Consider the following 19,180-nt stretch of genomic DNA (forward strand, 5'->3'; position numbering starts at 1 on the left):
TAATTTTGAAGGTCTGAAAAGCTGCAGTTTTAGGCAAAGAGAGGGGGTCTAATTATTAACTTTTCTAATAATAATCTTTTCTTAATTGCTTTTTTTGAAATGGCACTGGTTTGGTGTGTTATATTACACTTGAAAGTGGTCAAAAATCATGAACAGGCCATCACTCAATAACTGACCCAGGCTGCTTAATCAAAAACATAATGAAGTATGGGTTATGCCATAATGAGGTATGAGAGGAGGGTGAAAGGCTGTAATTAAGAACTTCATTTGACTGCCACTATGCAGTTAAGGTGGTGCTGACGGTAATATAAGTTTTTAAAAATTGTAATAATACACAGATTTTTCAGTGACCAGTTCTTGAAGCAAACTTTTTTCAGTATCCAGCTAAGGGCCTGAGCCCGCCAAGCTGTTCAGAGTTTTGTACGACCGATCATTTAATGAGGCTTCTGTTCTTTCCAATAAAATCTGGCGACCGCACTATTGACAGGAGAACCAGTCTGGGAGATGCTGTGACAGATCATGGAAAAAGAGGTCATTTACTTTTGGGGGGCTGTTCATTTTGACCGTGGCTATACGGCCAAGCAGAGCGAAGGCAGGTTTGATCCATCTTGCCAGGTCATCTTTCATTTATGTAGCCAGTGGACGTAATTAAGTTTAAATGGCCCGTTCAGGTTTAAGAAATGACAGAATGACTCTCGCAACCAGCCCCTGAATGTCCCCTATTATGAGTCATGCTTTCTGCAGGGCTGGTCGCATGACGAGAAGGGACATCGCCCGCAGCCTGATTTTCTGCAAAAACACCTTCAGATACAAGCTATATTTAATTCACACACCCAGGAATGGTACCATGTAAACTTAGGAGCTGCTCAAGAGCTCTACATTTGTCTAAAGCAGTGGGTCTCCAACCTTTATCAACATGCTGATCACAATTAACCAGATGGCGACCACTGGTCTAAAGAAGTGTTTCCCAACCCGGTTCTCGGGGTCCCACAGCAAGTCCACATTTTTGCTCCCTCCCAGCTTGTCCACATTTTTGCTCCCTCCCAGGTCCCAGTAGCAAAAACATGGACTGTCTGCAAGTCCCCAAGGACCACATTTAGAAACTGTGTTTGACTTATACAATTTCTCCCTCGTGTGACAATCCCCTTCCTAACTCTCAGGATGGAGTTCTGTACCATGTCACTGCTGGCTAACCCTAACCACAACCAGGAGAAGTTCTGGATACTGCATTCTAGCTAGGTGGTTTTTCGAGTGACAGATGAAAGTCACTGAGGTGAGTGTGCGTGCGTGAAGCTGGCTCCGAGCGAGCGGCCGTACCTCTTCTGGCAAGCTGACCACCAGCTCATTGTCTGCCTGCTCCAGTAGGGCCTGCAGGAAGTACTCGCTGCAGGCAGCCAGCACGGCGCGGTGCGCCCGGAACTCCTTCCCCTCGGCCAGCACGGTCACATCGCAGAGCACGTCGCGCCGCCGCTGGTCGTTCAGGCTCAGGAGCACGTTGGCGCAGTGGACCGTCGACTCATACACATACATGGGGGCCTCAGGCTTCTCATCCACGGACATCCCGCTCACGCCCTGAGGTGGGAGGCAGGAGGGGGGGTGGGTTTAATGAGTGCCATCTGTGCATGTGTGTTAGTGTGCTTTTTGTGAACTGAAGAGGAATACACCACAGCTGCAAAGGGACCAAACCTCAAAGGATTATGGGAGTCAAGACAGTATGTGAAGACAAAGAGAAGAAAAGCTGACAAGAATGACAGACAAGAATGACGACTGATTTTTATGGGAGTGGACAGAAAAACAGGTACCGGCCTTTTAGGACTGGTAATAATGCACAGGCGACGGGCATGGATGAGCTGGTCACCTGAGCTGGACCTACCCTAAAGAAGTGGCCGCCCTCTCAGCATTTGTGTCGGCAGATCACACAAACACGACAGCATGGGTGAGCCTTATGTGAGGGCTGATTGTGAGAACATGAAACATGAAAGTGTCATCGGGGGATACAGGCGGCGCAGGCTTCACCGTCCGTTTTCTGCTGCTGGTGCTGGGAGCAGAGGCTCACAGGCATGCACTTTGCAACACTGCTTAAGAGGAATAGGAGTCTGTCCCTTTTAACAGCCCTTTAAGTCCATTAGTTCAGCGAAGGCAGACTGAAAATTGTTTGTTTCAGAGACAGCGGAGTGGCTTTTCTCTACTGACAGGGGGAGGGGTTTGGGAGGCGAGTTCTGTACGCACCCCCCCCCCCCGGGCAAAGTGACAAAGCACAGAAACCCCATTATGACCTGTCCGTCCACATGCGAGTCCCCCCCACCCCGCCAAGGAGGCCTCCAGTGTAGCAATAGGAGGTCTATCAATCCAAACGTCATGGAACACACAAGGAACCAGAAAGTGCGCTGTTCGAACAGGAAAGGCCGTTGTTTTTCTAGGGCCGGAAACTTCCTCTTTGGCTTGCCCAGACCTGGGAAACTCTCCGGCACTATAACCCAGACCACAGAGTACAGCCTTGTGAGTGTCACACAAAAATGTCAGGTTTATTCAGCTATAATGGCCTATGACTCATGGATTGTGTGCCTTCTTTGCTGACTAATAGTCAAATGAGAGGCTGGACTAAAAGAGGATGCAGTTCAAATCCTCTTTGCCTCGTCTACAGTGTTTCCCTTCAGCTCCAGAGTAAATATTTTCCAGATCCACTTGAATGCACTTACTGTATAAGCAGTGAACCATGTCTCCTTAAATTCTGCATACTTGTTCCTGTGTGAAATCTTTGTCTTGAGAACAAAGTCTGAACCATTGGCTGCAAGGGTTTTGTTTACACTCTTGTTACGCATTAACATTTAAGCGTATTTTTGTGTTTTTGGGTTCCTTCTTGCTGTAGAAGTTTAAGGCACCAACTCCATGATTCTTTTGTTCCCACTTTGCCTAATTGAAAATGATGACCTGACTTCTGGGGATACTGTTTTCAGATGTGATTATAAGGATCATGACAACAAAAACAGGCTAGTGGATAAAAGGACCACTGAGCAATCAATCAGAGGGCAGTAGGAGACACAGCAGGCCAGAAGGACTCAAAGGCGAGGCCTGCGCCAGGGATAGAATGGCAGCGAAGAAGCCGAGAACAATATCAGATGACCTCTGTCAGGCTGAGTAGCCAGCCTGTTCTGTTAATGAGTTCCTGAAAGTATGTGAAAAGTTCTGCTGTCTGGGTTTCTAAGCTCATAAGCGATACAGCTAAACTGCTTCAGGGCTGATGTCCCCACACAAACCACAGTGGCGTGGATGGTTCAAGAACACCAAGGGACCATGATCAGCCAGGCCGAACCTGGGCCTTCGTACCCTGTCACCGCCTGGCGGGTCCCTTCTCCCCCAACCAAATGGGCCGCCATGTCAGAGAAAGACAGGGGCAGCATGCGGCTCAGTGAGGAAAGCCTGTGGCTGTGATTGGAAGGCTGCTGGTCTGAGCCTGGGCTCAGCAGGATAGTCACATCTGTGGGCCCTTGAGCGAGGCCCTTAACCTATATATGTGTCTGGGTGTCATGGAGAGCAAGATGGGGTAGGCGAAAAGAGAATTCTCCTGCAAGGGATCAATAAAGTGTCACGATTACAGAATGCGACGAAGCCGCAGTACTCCGCATGCCTCAGTCTTCTTCACGCAACAGCTCTCCATCGCTCACTCGTCGCTCTGTACTCGGACGACCAGCCAGTAGCCACCCAACAGGCCAAACTCCCATATCAGAGTCACTTCCTGTCTGTATGTATGTGGGTGGCCAGTAGTTCTAAGAGCAAAACTCAGAGCAGCACCGTGTGCTTTACAGCAGGCGATGCGGATGTAATAACGTAAGATACCAACCTAGCAGCCGCAATAATAGTATGGCACTGGAGGACTCACTGGTCGCAAGCACTCGCTGAGATAGTTACAGCCTGAATCAGTGGAAAACTGCCCTCATTTTTGCCTCCACACCCCATTAAAAATAATCTAGGGACACTATCTTCCCGCTCACCTGTCTGTCTCGGGCAGACTAAGCTGAAGGGAGCTACAGCCAGCAGCTGTGATGTCAAACCACCCGTCAAACCCAAGTCACTTTCCCCGCGCCGGCCGCTGGCGCCATGACAACGCGTTCTTCATGCTGGGCTCCTGTCTGCTCGCTGCGTGCGCTCGGCAAACATGCCCAAGGCTTTTGTTCAGCCCTGGCTTGGCAGGGGAGGCCTTAACACTGTGAATGATCTGCCGGCGATAGCATGCACCTTCTCACCGCATCGACAGCATGGCGTCTGAATCTCTCTGAATGCCATGGGGCGGTGATCGCCATCAGACGCACACCCTGCACGCGGCCACCTTCCCTGTGCCGTTTTCGAGCCCTTCAGCATGGAATGTGGTACCGTGTACCTGTGGCGAGCTTCCTTTCGCAGTCCAGCCATAAAAACCCGATCCGACAGCGCCTTCAAGCTCTACTGGGCATTAATAACGCCTTTCTGTGACTCATCTCCTGGTTTCACAGGCCTCCCGGCAAATGCCGCAATTCGGACGCGGTGCTACGCGCCACGGAAACCGGCAGCCGTGCTCACGGCTCCTGTCACGCGTATTCAGTGTCGATCTGTTCAAACCGCCGGTTACTACAAGCCTCCTCATGGAATGCCATCTTCAAAAACAAATAACCGTATTCCCTTTGAATGGTATCTTCAGATTTATTTCTCTGCATTGTCCTCATGTTATATAAATGATTCAAATAAGGACAGGACAGTATGGCGAAATAAAAGCTTTGGACTTGTCAAGCTGGGAATTACACTGGTACTGTCAGAAAGAGCCACGTTTCCTTTTGTGTGGAGAGGGTGTGCCGCAGTCAGAGCACAGCCTAGATGTGCAGCAGGATGTTCTCAAGCCGCAGAGGCCATTAGTGCTTTCCCGCAACAAAACAGCACGGCCGTTCTTGTAAAACCATAAAACGGGCTCGGCGGCGGTAGCACGTCGGCAAGGTACGCGAGAGGGCGCCAAGCCGCACGACGCCGTGTTTCCCAGTTGTAAAATACGCGAGGAAAATTTCAGTTCAAATGAATTAACCCCATCCGATTATGATTTATGGTGCAAATAAAGGATAAATTACGGACTTCCTTTGGAAGCATTTTTGAAGTGCCTTGAAAGCATCGACATTGCAAAGCAGCAATTTATTGCCTTGTCATTCTTGTGACACACACATAATCCCTGAGCCAACACCTGCTTTATTGCTTCGAAACCAGCAGAATAATAATGGGCACATCTCCTCCTAAATACGTTTAATACCCAACAGCCAACAGGGATGCCGCAGTCTGTGCAGCACTGGTGTTCGTTAAGATTTTTACAACAACACTCAGAAATTGATTCTGATAGCACTGATTACAAGTTTTCCAGCATATTGTCCTGGGAAAATGAAAACGGACCAGTGCAATGAGATATAAGACAGCTCAGGTTTTTGATGTGTCCACAAGGACAATGGACATTTCCCACTGAGCACTGTGAGGAGACGAGATAGGTAGTGCAACCACAGAGTCAATAAAGGCAATTTCATTGTCCAAAAAGTCATTAATTGAATTTCCTAAGAGGTAACAGTCTGGCCACTCAGCCTAGTTTGGAGGTCTTGGCATGAAGAAACAACCACTAATTCAAACAGAAAAATGTTAATATTTATAATGTTAGCAAGAGTCTTTGTAAAAAACACTATCAAAAAACACTACCGTGAACTGCTTACAAGAAAAAAAAACACCTAAAAAGGCTAGAAGATAATTGACTTTTTGTTACAATACACTATTGCAGTTCCCATCACTGGCACGCTGCTGTTTTCCGTCATTGGACATGTACACGCGTGCTTTCATGTACACGCGTGCCTGTTCTGCTGTCACATTTGTCTGTCCTGCTCTTCTGGGGCACAGACCGCACGTGGATCTAGACTAGCCATGAAGGACAGGCTGGAAGTCCCAAGGGATCTAGGCCCTGGCTTGAGCACATTTCCCTTAACAGTCATGCATCGGGGCGAGTCTGGTGCCGCAGGGCGTGCTGTGCAATTTAGAGCGAAGGCTTCCTACCACATGTCTTCGATTACGGTTAAAATGAGCACGGCTTTCGCCGCGATTCGGGAATTAAGGGCCAACAACAAATGTGCTTAGAGTGGTATAAAAACTGCAGAAATTAAATGCCGCCTGAAGGGAATGAAAACACTAATAATGAAAGAACAAATGTGGAGAAAAAATAAACATGATGGGAAAGCATTGTTACAGGCAAATGCATTCTCATGTTTTAAACCACGTCCACAACAAATTTAAAAATGTCTTTGTAAAGAGTTAGGTCTTAGAGGATCATTGAGGATCAAGGACTGCACGCAAACACCCCCAAGGAACTGGAGGTTTCAGTGTAACACAGTCTAGATCACTTTCTGCTGGCCTCTCAGACTGTGAGTATCGATTATTCTAAATGGCTTGCTAGGTCACCCTGAGACATCCTGACGTCTTCTCAATGTGCTGGCAGCCAATCAACGGTGTGTGGCTGGGGGCTGGGGGCTCCCCATCTCTGCAATGTCTCACAGTTTAAAAGGTGGTTGATTTTGCTTTGACCGTGACTAGAAATACTTTAAAGTTAAATGGGTGAGGAACTGCTGAGTTTTAGGTGGAAAAAATAGAAATCTTATTTTAACAGATCGCATGAATTGAAATTTATTTGAGGAGGAAAGCCCCCTTTTTTTGCTTTAACTGCAAATATGATGACAAATGTGAGTCATGACATCAGGCTTACGCATACAGTGGTTACAGATCGAGCAGATTAACATCGCGATACGAGCAAACATTCACCGTTATCTGCACATTTAAGAGCATCTCCATTTCAAAGGTTTTGATTTTGAATATTCTCTGATGTGCAGAAATGCGGGAAAGAACAATGCGGCTGGAATGTCTATACATCTATGCATCTTAAAAACAATAGTTCTAACCAGCTGGGCTCATTTTCTTTCATTCAGTGCTTAAAGTACGGGCAGTACTCAAAGCAGCCAGAGAGAGGTGGTATGGTGATACTGTTTTTGCATGTTCTTTAAACTAAACAATTTAATACATTTAAAAATAACCAACCAAAAGTGTGCACTAAGTGTAAGAGGTGTGAGATCAATGCATATTTTTACAATGTTGTATTTGACCCAGTATACACTGTAGTCTATCCTGCTCACATGAAACCGACATAAATCATGACTGATGGAAGGAAATAACGGCTGACTATTTATGATTTAATCCAAGATTGTTCCTCAACGTCCCACTCGAAGTCAGAAACTGTGTCAGTCTGGTGACATTGGAGAAAATGATGTTTTACTCCAGGGCGGGACCAGGACGGTAGGGTCCATACAGCGGCTACAGCTCACAGAGGACCAGGACGGTAGGGTCCATACAGCGGCTACAGCTCACAGAGGACCAGGACGGTAGGGTCCATACAGCGGCTACAGCTCACAGAGGACCAGGACGGTAGGGTCCATACAGCGGCTACAGCTCACAGAGGACCAGGACGGTAGGGTCCATACAGCGGCTACAGCTCACAGAGGACCAGGACGGTAGGGTCCATACAGTGGCTACAGCTCACAGAGGAGCAGGACGGTAGGGTCCATACAGCGGCTACAGCTCACAGAGGAGCAGGACGGTAGGGTCCATACAGCGGCTACAGCTCACAGAGGAGCAGGACGGTAGGGTCCATACAGCGGCTACAGCTCACAGAGGAGCAGGACGGTAGGGTCCATACAGCGGCTACAGCTCACAGAGGAGGCACCAAGGCAAATAGGTCCTCATTTCATCAAGTCTATCTACGGGCGATGCTGAGGGGGGTACCTCTAATTAACTGCTAATATATAGGTGTGCAGAAATTTAATTGTTTCAGTTCCCAAGTAGGTCAGACAAAAGCATGCAGGGGCTTTCCAGGTGTGGCACTGCAGCCAGACGCGTGGCGGTGACATCAGTGGCTGTGCCTGGTGACAGCGGCCGCGGGGCCTGCAGATAAGAGGGACAGAGTCGCTTTCACAGGGTCAAGGACGCCCTGATATTGATTCGCAGTTCGAGCGTGAGGAGGCATCAGAAGAGCCTTTGTGAGCCATGCGAGAGCCCTCACTGCGGCACTTCTTGGCAGAACTGTGACCTCACAGCTCTGTGCTGGGGGGTGTGGGGAAGTCGCATTCATACAGTCATGTGGAAAAGTTTGAGAACCCTTTGGAATTATCTGCATTTTTGCATGAGCAGCTTCCAAAACGTCAGATCAGTCCTAATAACAAAGACAGGTTTTCTGAACAAACAGCATATGCAGCATTTCACCTCGCTGTATTTTTATTGAATACGTGGTTTCACCAATCAAAGAGAAATATGTAAACCCTTATGTTTAGCAACTAACATCCTTTATTAACAGTAACCACAACCAAAAGCTTTCTGTGGCTGCTGATCAGATCCACACTGGTCAGATTGATTTCAGTATCTGCCAATTGCCAATCACCATTTTCAGGACTCTCTGAGGTTACTGCCAATGAAGGAGGTTCTACTACTTACTAAATATAAGGCTTCACATATTTTTTTTCCATGAATGACTTGGCTTGCTTTTACCATTTGTTCTGTAGATCTGGAAAAGACAGATGTTGTGCATGTTGTTTATTAAATATGGCTGTCTTTTGATCAGAACAGAGTTGCTGGTCATCAGTCTAAAAACGGTAAAAACCCAGATAATTCCAAGGGGTTCACAAATTATACAGCTATTTTTATAAATATGAACTATACCTAAAAAGGTTTAAATAAATTTGGCCCTGCACCATGATGAGCACTAATCACCAACTTAACAACACGATGTGCAGCAGGTGCTCCGGGGACAGTGGACAACTGCAGAAGGAAGATCGCAGCGACCCTGCACACGCAAGGCCCAGGTGTTTTTGCGACTGGCTTCGTTAAGCGCAGCCGGATGCATAATCAGGCGTGGAGGCCCTCCCCCCATTGGAAATCGACACAACTGCCTGCCTACAGTTTGATTCCCGCTGAGGGCAAAACAGCAGATCATCAATATTGCGACCAGGTTTAAATATGCATTGTGTGATGCCACCAGGCTCCCGTGCATGTATGGATTACTGTGTGGAAATCAGGAGCAGGAAGATGCGACGGTGGGAGGCGCGCAGGTGAAACAATTCAGAAAATCCTGCGACGCTGAGGCCTGGGTGCCACGTACTCCGCGCGCCATGACGGATCCGCACACACACACACAGACTCCTGCTCCTGGCTTCAGCCGAACGCAGGAAATCCACATGTCCACACGCACGAGGCTGAGGCAGTGTAGCTGAGAGGCTGGGAGAGACAGCAGGACTGCCAAGCCTTAGTAAAGACAATGGCATGCACGTTTCTGGGTATTCATCTTAAGTCAATATTAAAGTCCCAGGCAACACAAACTAAGGTCTTAAGATAAAGATAGATCAATACTAAGTATTTTTCTGTGCGATATTGTTCAGCATGGTGATGGTGCGGATAAGACTCTGCTCTGGAGTCATGGCCCTGAATTATTCTTGAGTTTTGTACGTGTTCACCGTGTGCCCCATACTTCAGCTCTTTGGCTATAAGGCGGAGAGTGCAGAAAATCCAATGACTCTGGCTGTGACTCCGTGTCTGTATGTGCTCTGCATGTACTGTGGTGTCCTGGATTCATAACCGTCATTTAAACAGATGATCGAATTTGCTCAGAATAAACACAACTGCGGAAAGCCCATACTGTTTATACGATCAAAAAAAATTCCTCACTGACAATATTTTTAAAAGGAGAATGTGTGAATGATGATTCCCTGAAAATCGACCTACCTATCTGTCACAAAGGATGAAGCGTGCAGCATTAAATGTTTCCAAGATGATGAAGCCATCTGCATTTTAGCATCATCAGATTCCAGCAGTTAGCTCACAGCACCATCATTCAACACTACAGCAACAGAGGAATATAACACTAAATCCTTAAATCAATAGAACAAACACCCGTGCAGTTAAGCAAACAAATTGGACAGTAATATGTTATACCATCATATAACCTCAAAGCAAATACTCAACTGAATTAAGTTCCTAAACACTGGAAGTTTATATTGGATTATGAGTTGAAACCAGGCTGAAACCGGCAGAGCAGAGAGATAAATCAGAGCGGTGAAGTGACAAGTGCATATTTTTTCAATATTTTCACTGAAAGCAGCATTATCTATTCCTATACATAGTTTCACCACACTGCAGTTCACCGGTCAAGTAATGTCTAGCTGGATAAAACACCATCAAGTGCCCAAACGAGGCCCAGGTACTGGAGAGAGCTTAAGAAAAAAAACGAAACGACAGAAAAGAAACGTGCATCCATGTAAATGATAACGCTTAGATCTGCTCGAGGCAATGTGGTTTCTGAGAAATTCGTGCAGTATTTCTGGTAATTCGTCTGGCTAAGAAAGAAAAAAAAAACAGGGCAAGACATCAAAGAGATACACAATAATGCCCCGTTACTCTAGCTTATGCTGAGAAAATGCCTTGTTTCTGTAAAATGCTAACTGTGCTCCCCTCTAGATAACCAAAGAGGCAAAAATACTACAGCCGTTATCTTTACACCATCTGGTGCTCACACCACAAAAAACCAGGGCACTGTTACCTGCGAGCCATGCTGTCACCGTCCTGGGCCTCTGTCCCTCCTAAACAGCCCGGCGGCGTGGCTGGGCCATTTTACCGTTAAGCCAGGTACCCTCTCAGGAAGGCGGGAAGAGAACTCTCCGAAGCGGACCCAAAGGAATGGATAGATAGATAAAAGAGGGGGTTACTGGGAGCAGACCGGGGAGGCTGCACACCTTTCAGGGCGCGCGGTGGTGAAGAGAGTGCCGGCACTCTGAGGCCGTGGGCTGATTAAGAACGACTCGCGTGAATCAGCCCACACCACCAGTCAGAAACAGGAGTGACTCATATCAGCGCTCAGTCTGGTTACAAACAATACGCACGGCGCGGCAATTCAGCGCCACCTTTCAGAAGCCGGAGTCTGAACCTGCCTTTCTTCATTCGTCACCGTGACGACAGCGCGTGCCGAGGGAACCCCGTGCTCACTGGGGTCCGTTTTAATCCCGGGGCAGTTAAAGGTGATGCCGCAGCACGGAAGGACACGGACACACTCTCTGGTTCCTCGGCCACGGCTGGCTCCGCCCATCTCACGCCTCCTTTCAGGACTGAGGCATGCCCAAGGGTGTTAATCACTGCGTTTGGTGACAACTTCTAACCAGCCGATGTCTGGCATCTCGAAGGGGAAAAAGGGGAAAAGGAGGGGGATTTCACAGCACATACTCATCTCTGAACCTGCCTTGCTCTGGGGGTTACCTGGGGTTTAACGCCTCGCCACCGTTCGTCATGGCCGTTCGCAGAGTGACGCATCAATGTTTGGCGGCGAGAGAGGCCCGAGACCCGTCACACCCCATTACGCATCACAGCCCATTAACCCAGTGCTCTGCGATTTCCGCTCTGCAGTAAGTGCCACCTGAAGCCGTGGGTATAGGTATCACACACGTCAGTGAGTGACACTGCACATCTCTTTCATGGACGGTTTAACGGTTTCTCAACCTGGACTTAATCACTCAGACGTCTCTGGACGGCCTCTCAAACAGAGGTATGCTCTGCCCCGTCTCCTTTCCCGACCCCGCGGAAAAAGCACCCATGTCCGACAGAGGCATGCGCCCCTACAAAGCACCCTCCCACAGTCACCTCGCCCTCGGCTAGCTAACCCGGTGGCTGGGAGGCCTGGAGGCAGGCGAGAGGGCTGTATCTAGGTGAGACCAGCCGCCAAGGTGTTAACTGAAGGCAGGCGGGGCAAAGGGACACCGCCCCCTGCTGCTTGAGACCATGCACAGAAACAAAAAAAAAAGTAATTTAATAGGCAGGATGGTACACTGAGATAATAGCAAACACAAACACGAAAGGAACACAGCCACAAATGTCAAATCAGCAACAAACGGAAAATGTTATCATTGGGAAAGACAGGCCACAGACAGCCGCCTACGAAAAGCCTCCCACTGAGACAGAGAGAGAGAGAGAGAGAGAGAGAGAGAGAGAGAGCGAGAGAGAGAGCATGCAGGCGTACAGGCCTGGGCGTCGGCACCGCTGTACACACTGCGCCTGCCTACCGCGGGAGCATGGTGAGCCCCACCGGGATACACACGCCCCATCCCCAGTGTCAGTCTAGGTCACACTCAGACTATGCTACAGACCTGCACACATTTCATTTTTACTCTAATTCTTATTCCACCAGGCTGTTTAATTTCTGCTGTTTATGTGCCAATTTAGTCTTACATACTGTATGTATAACTGTTGTAGTCTGATTACTTCATGGCGGTTCGTAAATGTTGCTTTTCAGGTCTAGCGGATGATATTAAAAATTGGTTCCTTCCCTTTCTGCTATCTGCCGTGCTTCCAAACATGCAAATACAATGCACAGCTTTGCGGCCCAAAACACGGAGAAATTAAAACTAAAACAATACCCACTCAAATTTACAAACGTTTACAGAATTCTTTTGCTTTTCACAAAGGCTTTACTATTTTTTTTTTTTTTTTTTTACTTTTATTATTCATTTTGGTTTTCATTTAATTTTTAACAATAACAATCTCACACTGCTGACTCCTGGACGGCTGCCGGAGAAGTTTCAGGTATCTAACATCACTGACCAGGGTCATTTAATACTGTGCCAGTCAAGCTTCTCCCTCATGGAAAAACTGAACGCCTGACTTCAGCAGTCATTCACACAGCAGCTGCTCAGAAGGGACTGATTCCTAATTTTTTTATATCCTTACAGGCTGGGACAGTCATTTACCTACATTATGATTCATGCACTCTTAAACTCTGAACACATATTTAAAACGCTCCCCATGAGACAAGCTCTCTCCAAACAAAACAGCATGCGCAAGCTATCTGTGTTTTACTACAGCAATCACAACAATCAGTCACGCCAAACATGCCTTTCTCATTGCAGGCGGGATTAAAAGCGCTGTACAGAATTCAGGGGAGTGGACACAGCGAATGATGTGGTCCTTACACTTCCTCTGCGGAGACCCGGAGCACCTGAGGCATTGGCCAGCCTTCAGCAGCAAGCGAGTCAGAGACACACACGGATGTCCTCGGCTTTCAGATCTCTTGCAAGCCCTGCGTGGGAGACGAGCAGCGATTAAGACTGTATCTCAAACGACTCAAACAGAAGTAGCCTTCGAATTTCAAAACAGCCCTGACACACAAACACAGTGAACTCACTGTTTCACTTTTTGCACTGTTAAAATATAGTCGCTGGGTACAGGTCTATACCTGAGCTGACCTGTGGATCTTAGGGCCAGGTGTACCACTTTGTGTTTTGCAGGTTAAACACCTTGCCTTCATGTGTGACTCAAAGGCTTAATGCTCGAGCTCGCAAACCTTTCGGTCAGACGGACCAAGACCAGCAGTGATCTGTAAAGCCAATCTGGCTCCCATCTGGCCCTCACACTGTGGCCACAGTAACAGCCCGAGGGAAGCCCATTCTTTAACAGCCGCAGGGCATTTGATGTTCGGTCACATGACCCCCAAAGCCGACTGGAGAAGTCTGAGGGCACCGAGACTGGGATCCAAATGATGTGTAGGTGTGAATGTGAGTACAGTCCTCAGGGCAGTGATAACAGAATTTAGCACCTTCACACAGCAGCTACACAACAGGATGTCAAAAAAAAAGTCATAGTAATTGTCTAAATAAATAAATAAATAAATAAAAAGCCAAAACCTTTGCTGACAATACGGTTGAAAAGCAGGAGTGATGCATGGGAGGTGTTTATTTTGTCAGGGATGTGGATGCAGGGAGGTTTGGTACCTCCCTCGGTTAACCACATGCATGGATTAGAGAAGTCAGTCACCTATCAATCCAACTGCAGCATTTAACATGCATCACTGTACAGTTGGAGCATATGAAGCTTTTCTTCCCCCCTCGAAGAAGTTAATGTGTCAGGCAGATCTCTCCACCACACAGCTAAAATGATGGAGTCAAAAAGTAACCCAACAGCAGTAAGACATGTCTCGTGTCAGGTACAGTCTTTTACACCACCACACTGAAAAAGTCAGAGAAAACACGCCATATTGAAGGTTAGTCATAGACAAAGCGTCATAAATTGCGGTTTCTTGACATCTGCCTCATGAGTAAAACCAAGAAAAGGAAACGATCGTAAGGGGATATAAGAAACCATGGAAATAGAGAGGGTGTGCTATCATGTACTTCAGATTGGCTGGAGAGTATCTGCTATAAACGGAGTCTCTCCGGTCACTCACTGGATAATCAGTTACAGTACAACTCACACATCTGGCGTGACATTCACGCTTTCAGACTCCCACGCTCAAGCAAGAAATCTTAAATATTATTCCATTATAAACCATTATACACCAAATCGAAGTTCTGGGGTACTCTGCAGATGCTACAGACTACTTCCAAGGTAATAAAACTGTTACATGCATGTAAATGCGTCTCAAATTGAAAATCTCACGCCAGTCAGCTGACCAAAGTTGGCAGTCCTGCATTTAACGTCTGATCGTACATAGCAGGAGGTGATGATCCTTGTGCAGTCGCCGAACCTACAATGGCTGTTGGAGGGGGTTCTTTCTGGGAGGGCTCTTGTTAGCCACAGGCAAAACCGTCCTGAGCCTCGACACTCCCATGGCCCGCCGACTAGGACAGGAGGGAGAAGCAAGCACATGCTGCCATCTTCCATGGTCACGGGACGGACCTGGAGGACATGGGTGCAGAATGTAGCGGCCACTTCTGTGCTGCATATGACACCCCATCCCATCATTTCCCAGAATGCTCAGCAGCGCCCCGCTCTCTCCTTCCCGGCAACACGCAGACAGTAATGCTCTCCCCCGGCACCTGCGCGCTCCCAACGGGAAACAGGAACACTTCAAAAGTTAACACCGCCGCCGGAATTACGGGAGGCGAGCGTCGTGGGCTTGCCCGGGCATTTTCATGGTCTTAATGTACAATAAACATAGTAATAACATCAGTTTAATTCCTTTAAAAAAAATCTATTTCTAAGCAGGGGAAAGAAGCGCCGGTGAGGTACGTCACAGAGATCAATGCCAACCTGTCGCCACACAGCCAATCTGTCAAAGCCTGCGAGGGCGTGGCTTAAAATCAGCCGCCAAAGGAGAATAGGCTGTAAAACGTGACCGCTCACAGTAATAACTTCACAGTAACGACTTTAAATTTCTTCTTCTGTAAAATTCTATGAGCACGAGAAATAAGCCATTCGTTGTACAACTTACCATAATAACTGCAACCTGAGATTCTCGATGACTTATAGATTAATATAGATATTAATATAGATAAGAATTAACATTATTATTATTTTATTATACTGTGTAACGAGGCCGTTTTCAGACCCGCTGGTAGCAAGTCTCCGGCCTCAAAGTTGTAGATTACAGACTGAAAAATCTCCCCAACCGCAACAGGTATCTTGGCACCCTTTCTAGCATCACCTCAAACACCCGAAGAGCTGTGCGAAATATACATATTTTTTTCTGAGGAGTATTTTTCTCTAAGCTATTTCCTGTGTGAGAGTTCGACTCAGTCCCCGTTGTTTTAATTCAAACGCAGACGCGGAGAACAAACTACACAAATTCAAATGAGATGATACGCGCGGCGCGCACGCGAGTGGGCGCGCCGAATGCGCGCTCCGTCAGCCGCCAACGCCAACGTTACACGGACGCGCAAATCTTCCGCTCGACTGGGCGGCTTTTATGGGCAGATGCGCAATCATTGCGACACCCCCGTTTGGCTTCTATTAAAAGCTGCAGGCGAAGGATGATGCGACTTGTCATCCACGTTCGAGATTTTATCAGTAGACCTGCACTGGAATGATACAGACGGGTTACCGTTTAGCATTGATTCCACGACGCTTTTCGTTCCCTCCACAAACATCTGCTACGCAAAAAAAAAAACGGACACTAAAGACCTGATCCAACCAAACTGACAATCCCGGGCTCTACACAGTGATTTACTTCTTGGATCCGTGTGACATGGAGCCACCCTCCGCGCTCATCCGAAATATGGGAACAAAGGTCCTAAACAATCCGGACTGATTGTGCACATTGATCTGCGTGTGCCTAAGCGTCATTGTTTAGTGACGGGGCATTTACTTACCATAGGAGAAATTAAAACGAATAAAAGGAGGGAAAACAATATAATGTATAATGTATAATCATCTAGCTTTCCTCTTGGTTTTTCATGTTTAGCATAAAACAGAGAAGAAAGCATCTGGCCCCAGTACCGAAGCCTCTGCTCTGCCCACGTATGAAAGCAATCCTCTCACCCAGTTGTGACTATTCTGCGCCATTCATTGTAAAACGTTGGTAGGAATGGCCCTACGTGAGCGGCGCTTTCATCATATTGGGGCTTTTTTGCCCATTTGGGATTTTACATACTGACTGAACGTTAGAGACTCAGAGTGACGATGAGACGGAAGGCAGGCGAGGTGCACGTGGAAACCAACTGGGACGGAGCACTGGGTCCCGGCGTGGTACCACTCACCTGGGAGGCCGGCCTGACACTCTCTGGTGGACAGGAGCCCAGCTCCATTTCCAGCATGCAGAAATAATACCACATCCCCAAAAAAAATATAACGCAAGAATACACCCAGCACAGATAAACACAGCGTTAGCATGCTCACAGGGGAGACTTACAACATATTACGTCTAAATACAGCGTCTTCACTATTTTCTGCGGTGCGGTAGACCAAATGATGCCACTGGACTTTCAATTCTGAGAAGCCCGACTCCTGTAACATTTACATTTAAATCCATGGTGTGATACCCAAACTTTTAACTTCCTTTTGCACTACAATTTTGAGTGACTCTGGAAATTAGTAATCCCGAAGTCGGCCGTAACAGTCTCAAACATGCGAAGTGTTGAATTAACCTGCAGGGCTGGACTTGCTGACTTCATTATGGATAAGCGATGCTACGGTTCGGCATCTTAGATAAAAGCTGGTACTGATCTTCTTTTTCCTGCTGCCTTATTATGACTGAGGTAACTACTCTCCAAAAAAAAAAAAAAAAAAACCCACAAATTACCCCCTCGGATTCCTCTGATGCCAAATAATTCACATTTGTTTGCATACAGTTTAGCCAACCCAAGGAATCATATGCATAACACGGTATTTTTAGAAAACTGACCCTTTTATGGAGTAAAATTGCCCAGACCTTGGAAAAAATAAGTTACCATCAATTTATGTCTGAGGTTTTTATCAGATATATTATTATTTAGGCCAAAAATATCGAAAAGCAGAGCTAACATGATGTTCTAGCCACTGTGATACCATGAATTTCAAACGTGTGACCAATATTGTAAGCCTGGATTCACTGTGCACTGCCTTGCAACTCAGAATATCACATGTGTGTCATGCACCCTACATGCGTGTGCAGAGGGCGTTCATTTACTCTGAGCTTAATCCTCACAGCTCCGCAGAACATTTCCAAATGCTGGAACATCACTAATGTAGTTAATACTATTTTCATGGTCTAGATTTTTAATTGCTGTCCACAGAGGATATTACAACTACAGTGGAACTTCATCCTGACGCAAGATTATTGTTATAACACATTTTTATAAGTAGGCTGCCAAAAAGCATGGAAGAGCAGGCATGTTCTCCAAAAGAAGAGGATAACCCAGAGCTCACTGGAAAATAATGTCATCAGCCAGTGGGAGACCAGTCACAGCAAAGGAAAGCTGAGATGCACGCCTCCTGGCCTTTGTCTCCTGTCTCACCTGGATGCAAACATTATCCAAAGGGCACTGTGGGGCGGGGAGGGGGCTTATGGAAAAACTGGCATGGAGAACATGCAACCTCAAACCCGCTAACTGCACGCCTGGCTCTGAGATGACATGTAACCTTTAGCCCCCCCCCCCCCGCGCCGGAAGGATCGTCCCTGGTAACAGCATGAGGGTCCCCTTGCAGCTTGCGGCTCTGCCTTTTTCCCCTTCGCCCGGGGCAATGCCGGCCTCATGCAGCGCTACTTAGTCAACGCGCAAACGACCCCGTCAGCATCACACTACTAATCTCATTAATTACAGATTTGCCAGTAAAATAACGCTGTGCTGGGTGCAGAGCGGGTGGCAGAGCGGGTGGGACTCTGGGCAGTCTGCTGGGGGTTATGACCTAGTGAGACGTGACTGGAGGTGCCCTCGGGAAGACTGGACAACGGACGATGCAGCCCTCAGTGCCATGGGGTCAGGTTTAGGATTAGGGTTAGGGTTAGAGTTAACATTCAGGGTCAGGGTCAGCGTTGAGGGTTAGTGTTTAGAGATGGAGATAGCCTTGAGGGTTAGAGTTCGCGTCAAGGGTTAGTGTTTAGGGTTAGAGTTAGTGTGGAGCGTTAGTGTACAGGGTTAGCGTCAAGGCTACTTGTGGAACACTGTGGACTGCCTGTGCGGACAACCCAGTCTAGACCCTTGACTGGTTCACCATGAAAAGGAGATGGGCTGGCTGCTATAGGGACGTGGGCCAGATGTCCCTGTGTGGAGAGGAGAATAATCACCCAGCTTCAAAGCATGGTGAAAAACAATAAGGGGAGATTTAATTCTGCTTTAAAAAAAAGAGAAAAAAGTGGTGCACTTATATAAATAAACCTCCAAAAAACCAACAACCAACATCTGCCTCTGTGTTTGCCAGTTATGAGTCATAGCAGAGTCACTGTAGCATTGCAGTGTGACTCATTCAATGCAAATTTCTAGGTCATCCAAGGAGAGAGATGATTGTGTGAAATGTAACATGCACTGGGATGAGAGCATTCCTCGCAGCAGCCAGGGGTCGGACCCTGCTGAGGAGCCGCTGTGCTTCCCGTTATTCCAGAGGCTCCTGGGGACTTCATGTGTACCCCCTAACCCCCTACAAAGAGGCTGGTTTGGACACAAATCCCAGAATCCCCTGCTGCTGTGGCCTTGCGAAGGACAGACCCCCTGCAGATGGGGGTCCAGTTGTGTACATGTCTCTTTAGTCTGGGGAATTACAACAACTGCCAGGCAACAGCTTGCATCTGCTGAGGCATTATTGTAGCCCGAAGCTTGGAGCTTCCTGCCCGAGCGCCGCGGGAACCCGCCTGGAATTCCCCCTCCTCCCGAGCGTGGCTGCTCTGCGAGAGGAGCATCCAAATGCTAACAGGCTGACGCAG

General features: G+C 47.5%; 1 protein-coding gene across 8 annotated transcripts in view; it reads right to left on the reverse strand.

Moving 5' to 3' along the window:
* Positions 1-19,180, reverse strand: part of LOC111843002 (transcription regulator protein BACH2) — a 75,847-nt gene that overhangs the window by 21,863 nt on the left and 34,804 nt on the right. For 2 of the 8 annotated variants that reach the window (XM_023810196.2, XM_072702872.1), the window contains exon 2: positions 1,318-1,572. In XM_023810196.2, coding sequence (XP_023665964.1) covers positions 1,318-1,560 — 243 coding nt within the window. In that variant the 5' untranslated portion in view covers positions 1,561-1,572. Of the gene's footprint in view, positions 1-1,317; positions 1,573-1,873; positions 2,065-10,624; positions 13,005-13,040; positions 13,150-14,553; positions 15,196-15,277; positions 15,643-19,180 lie in introns of those variants that run through there. The other 6 variants (XM_023810192.2, XM_023810193.2, XM_072702870.1 and 3 more) reach the window with 6 other exon arrangements.

The sequence above is a fragment of the Paramormyrops kingsleyae genome, chromosome 19, assembly GCF_048594095.1.
Source record: "Paramormyrops kingsleyae isolate MSU_618 chromosome 19, PKINGS_0.4, whole genome shotgun sequence".
Classification (NCBI taxonomy): domain Eukaryota; kingdom Metazoa; phylum Chordata; class Actinopteri; order Osteoglossiformes; family Mormyridae; genus Paramormyrops; species Paramormyrops kingsleyae.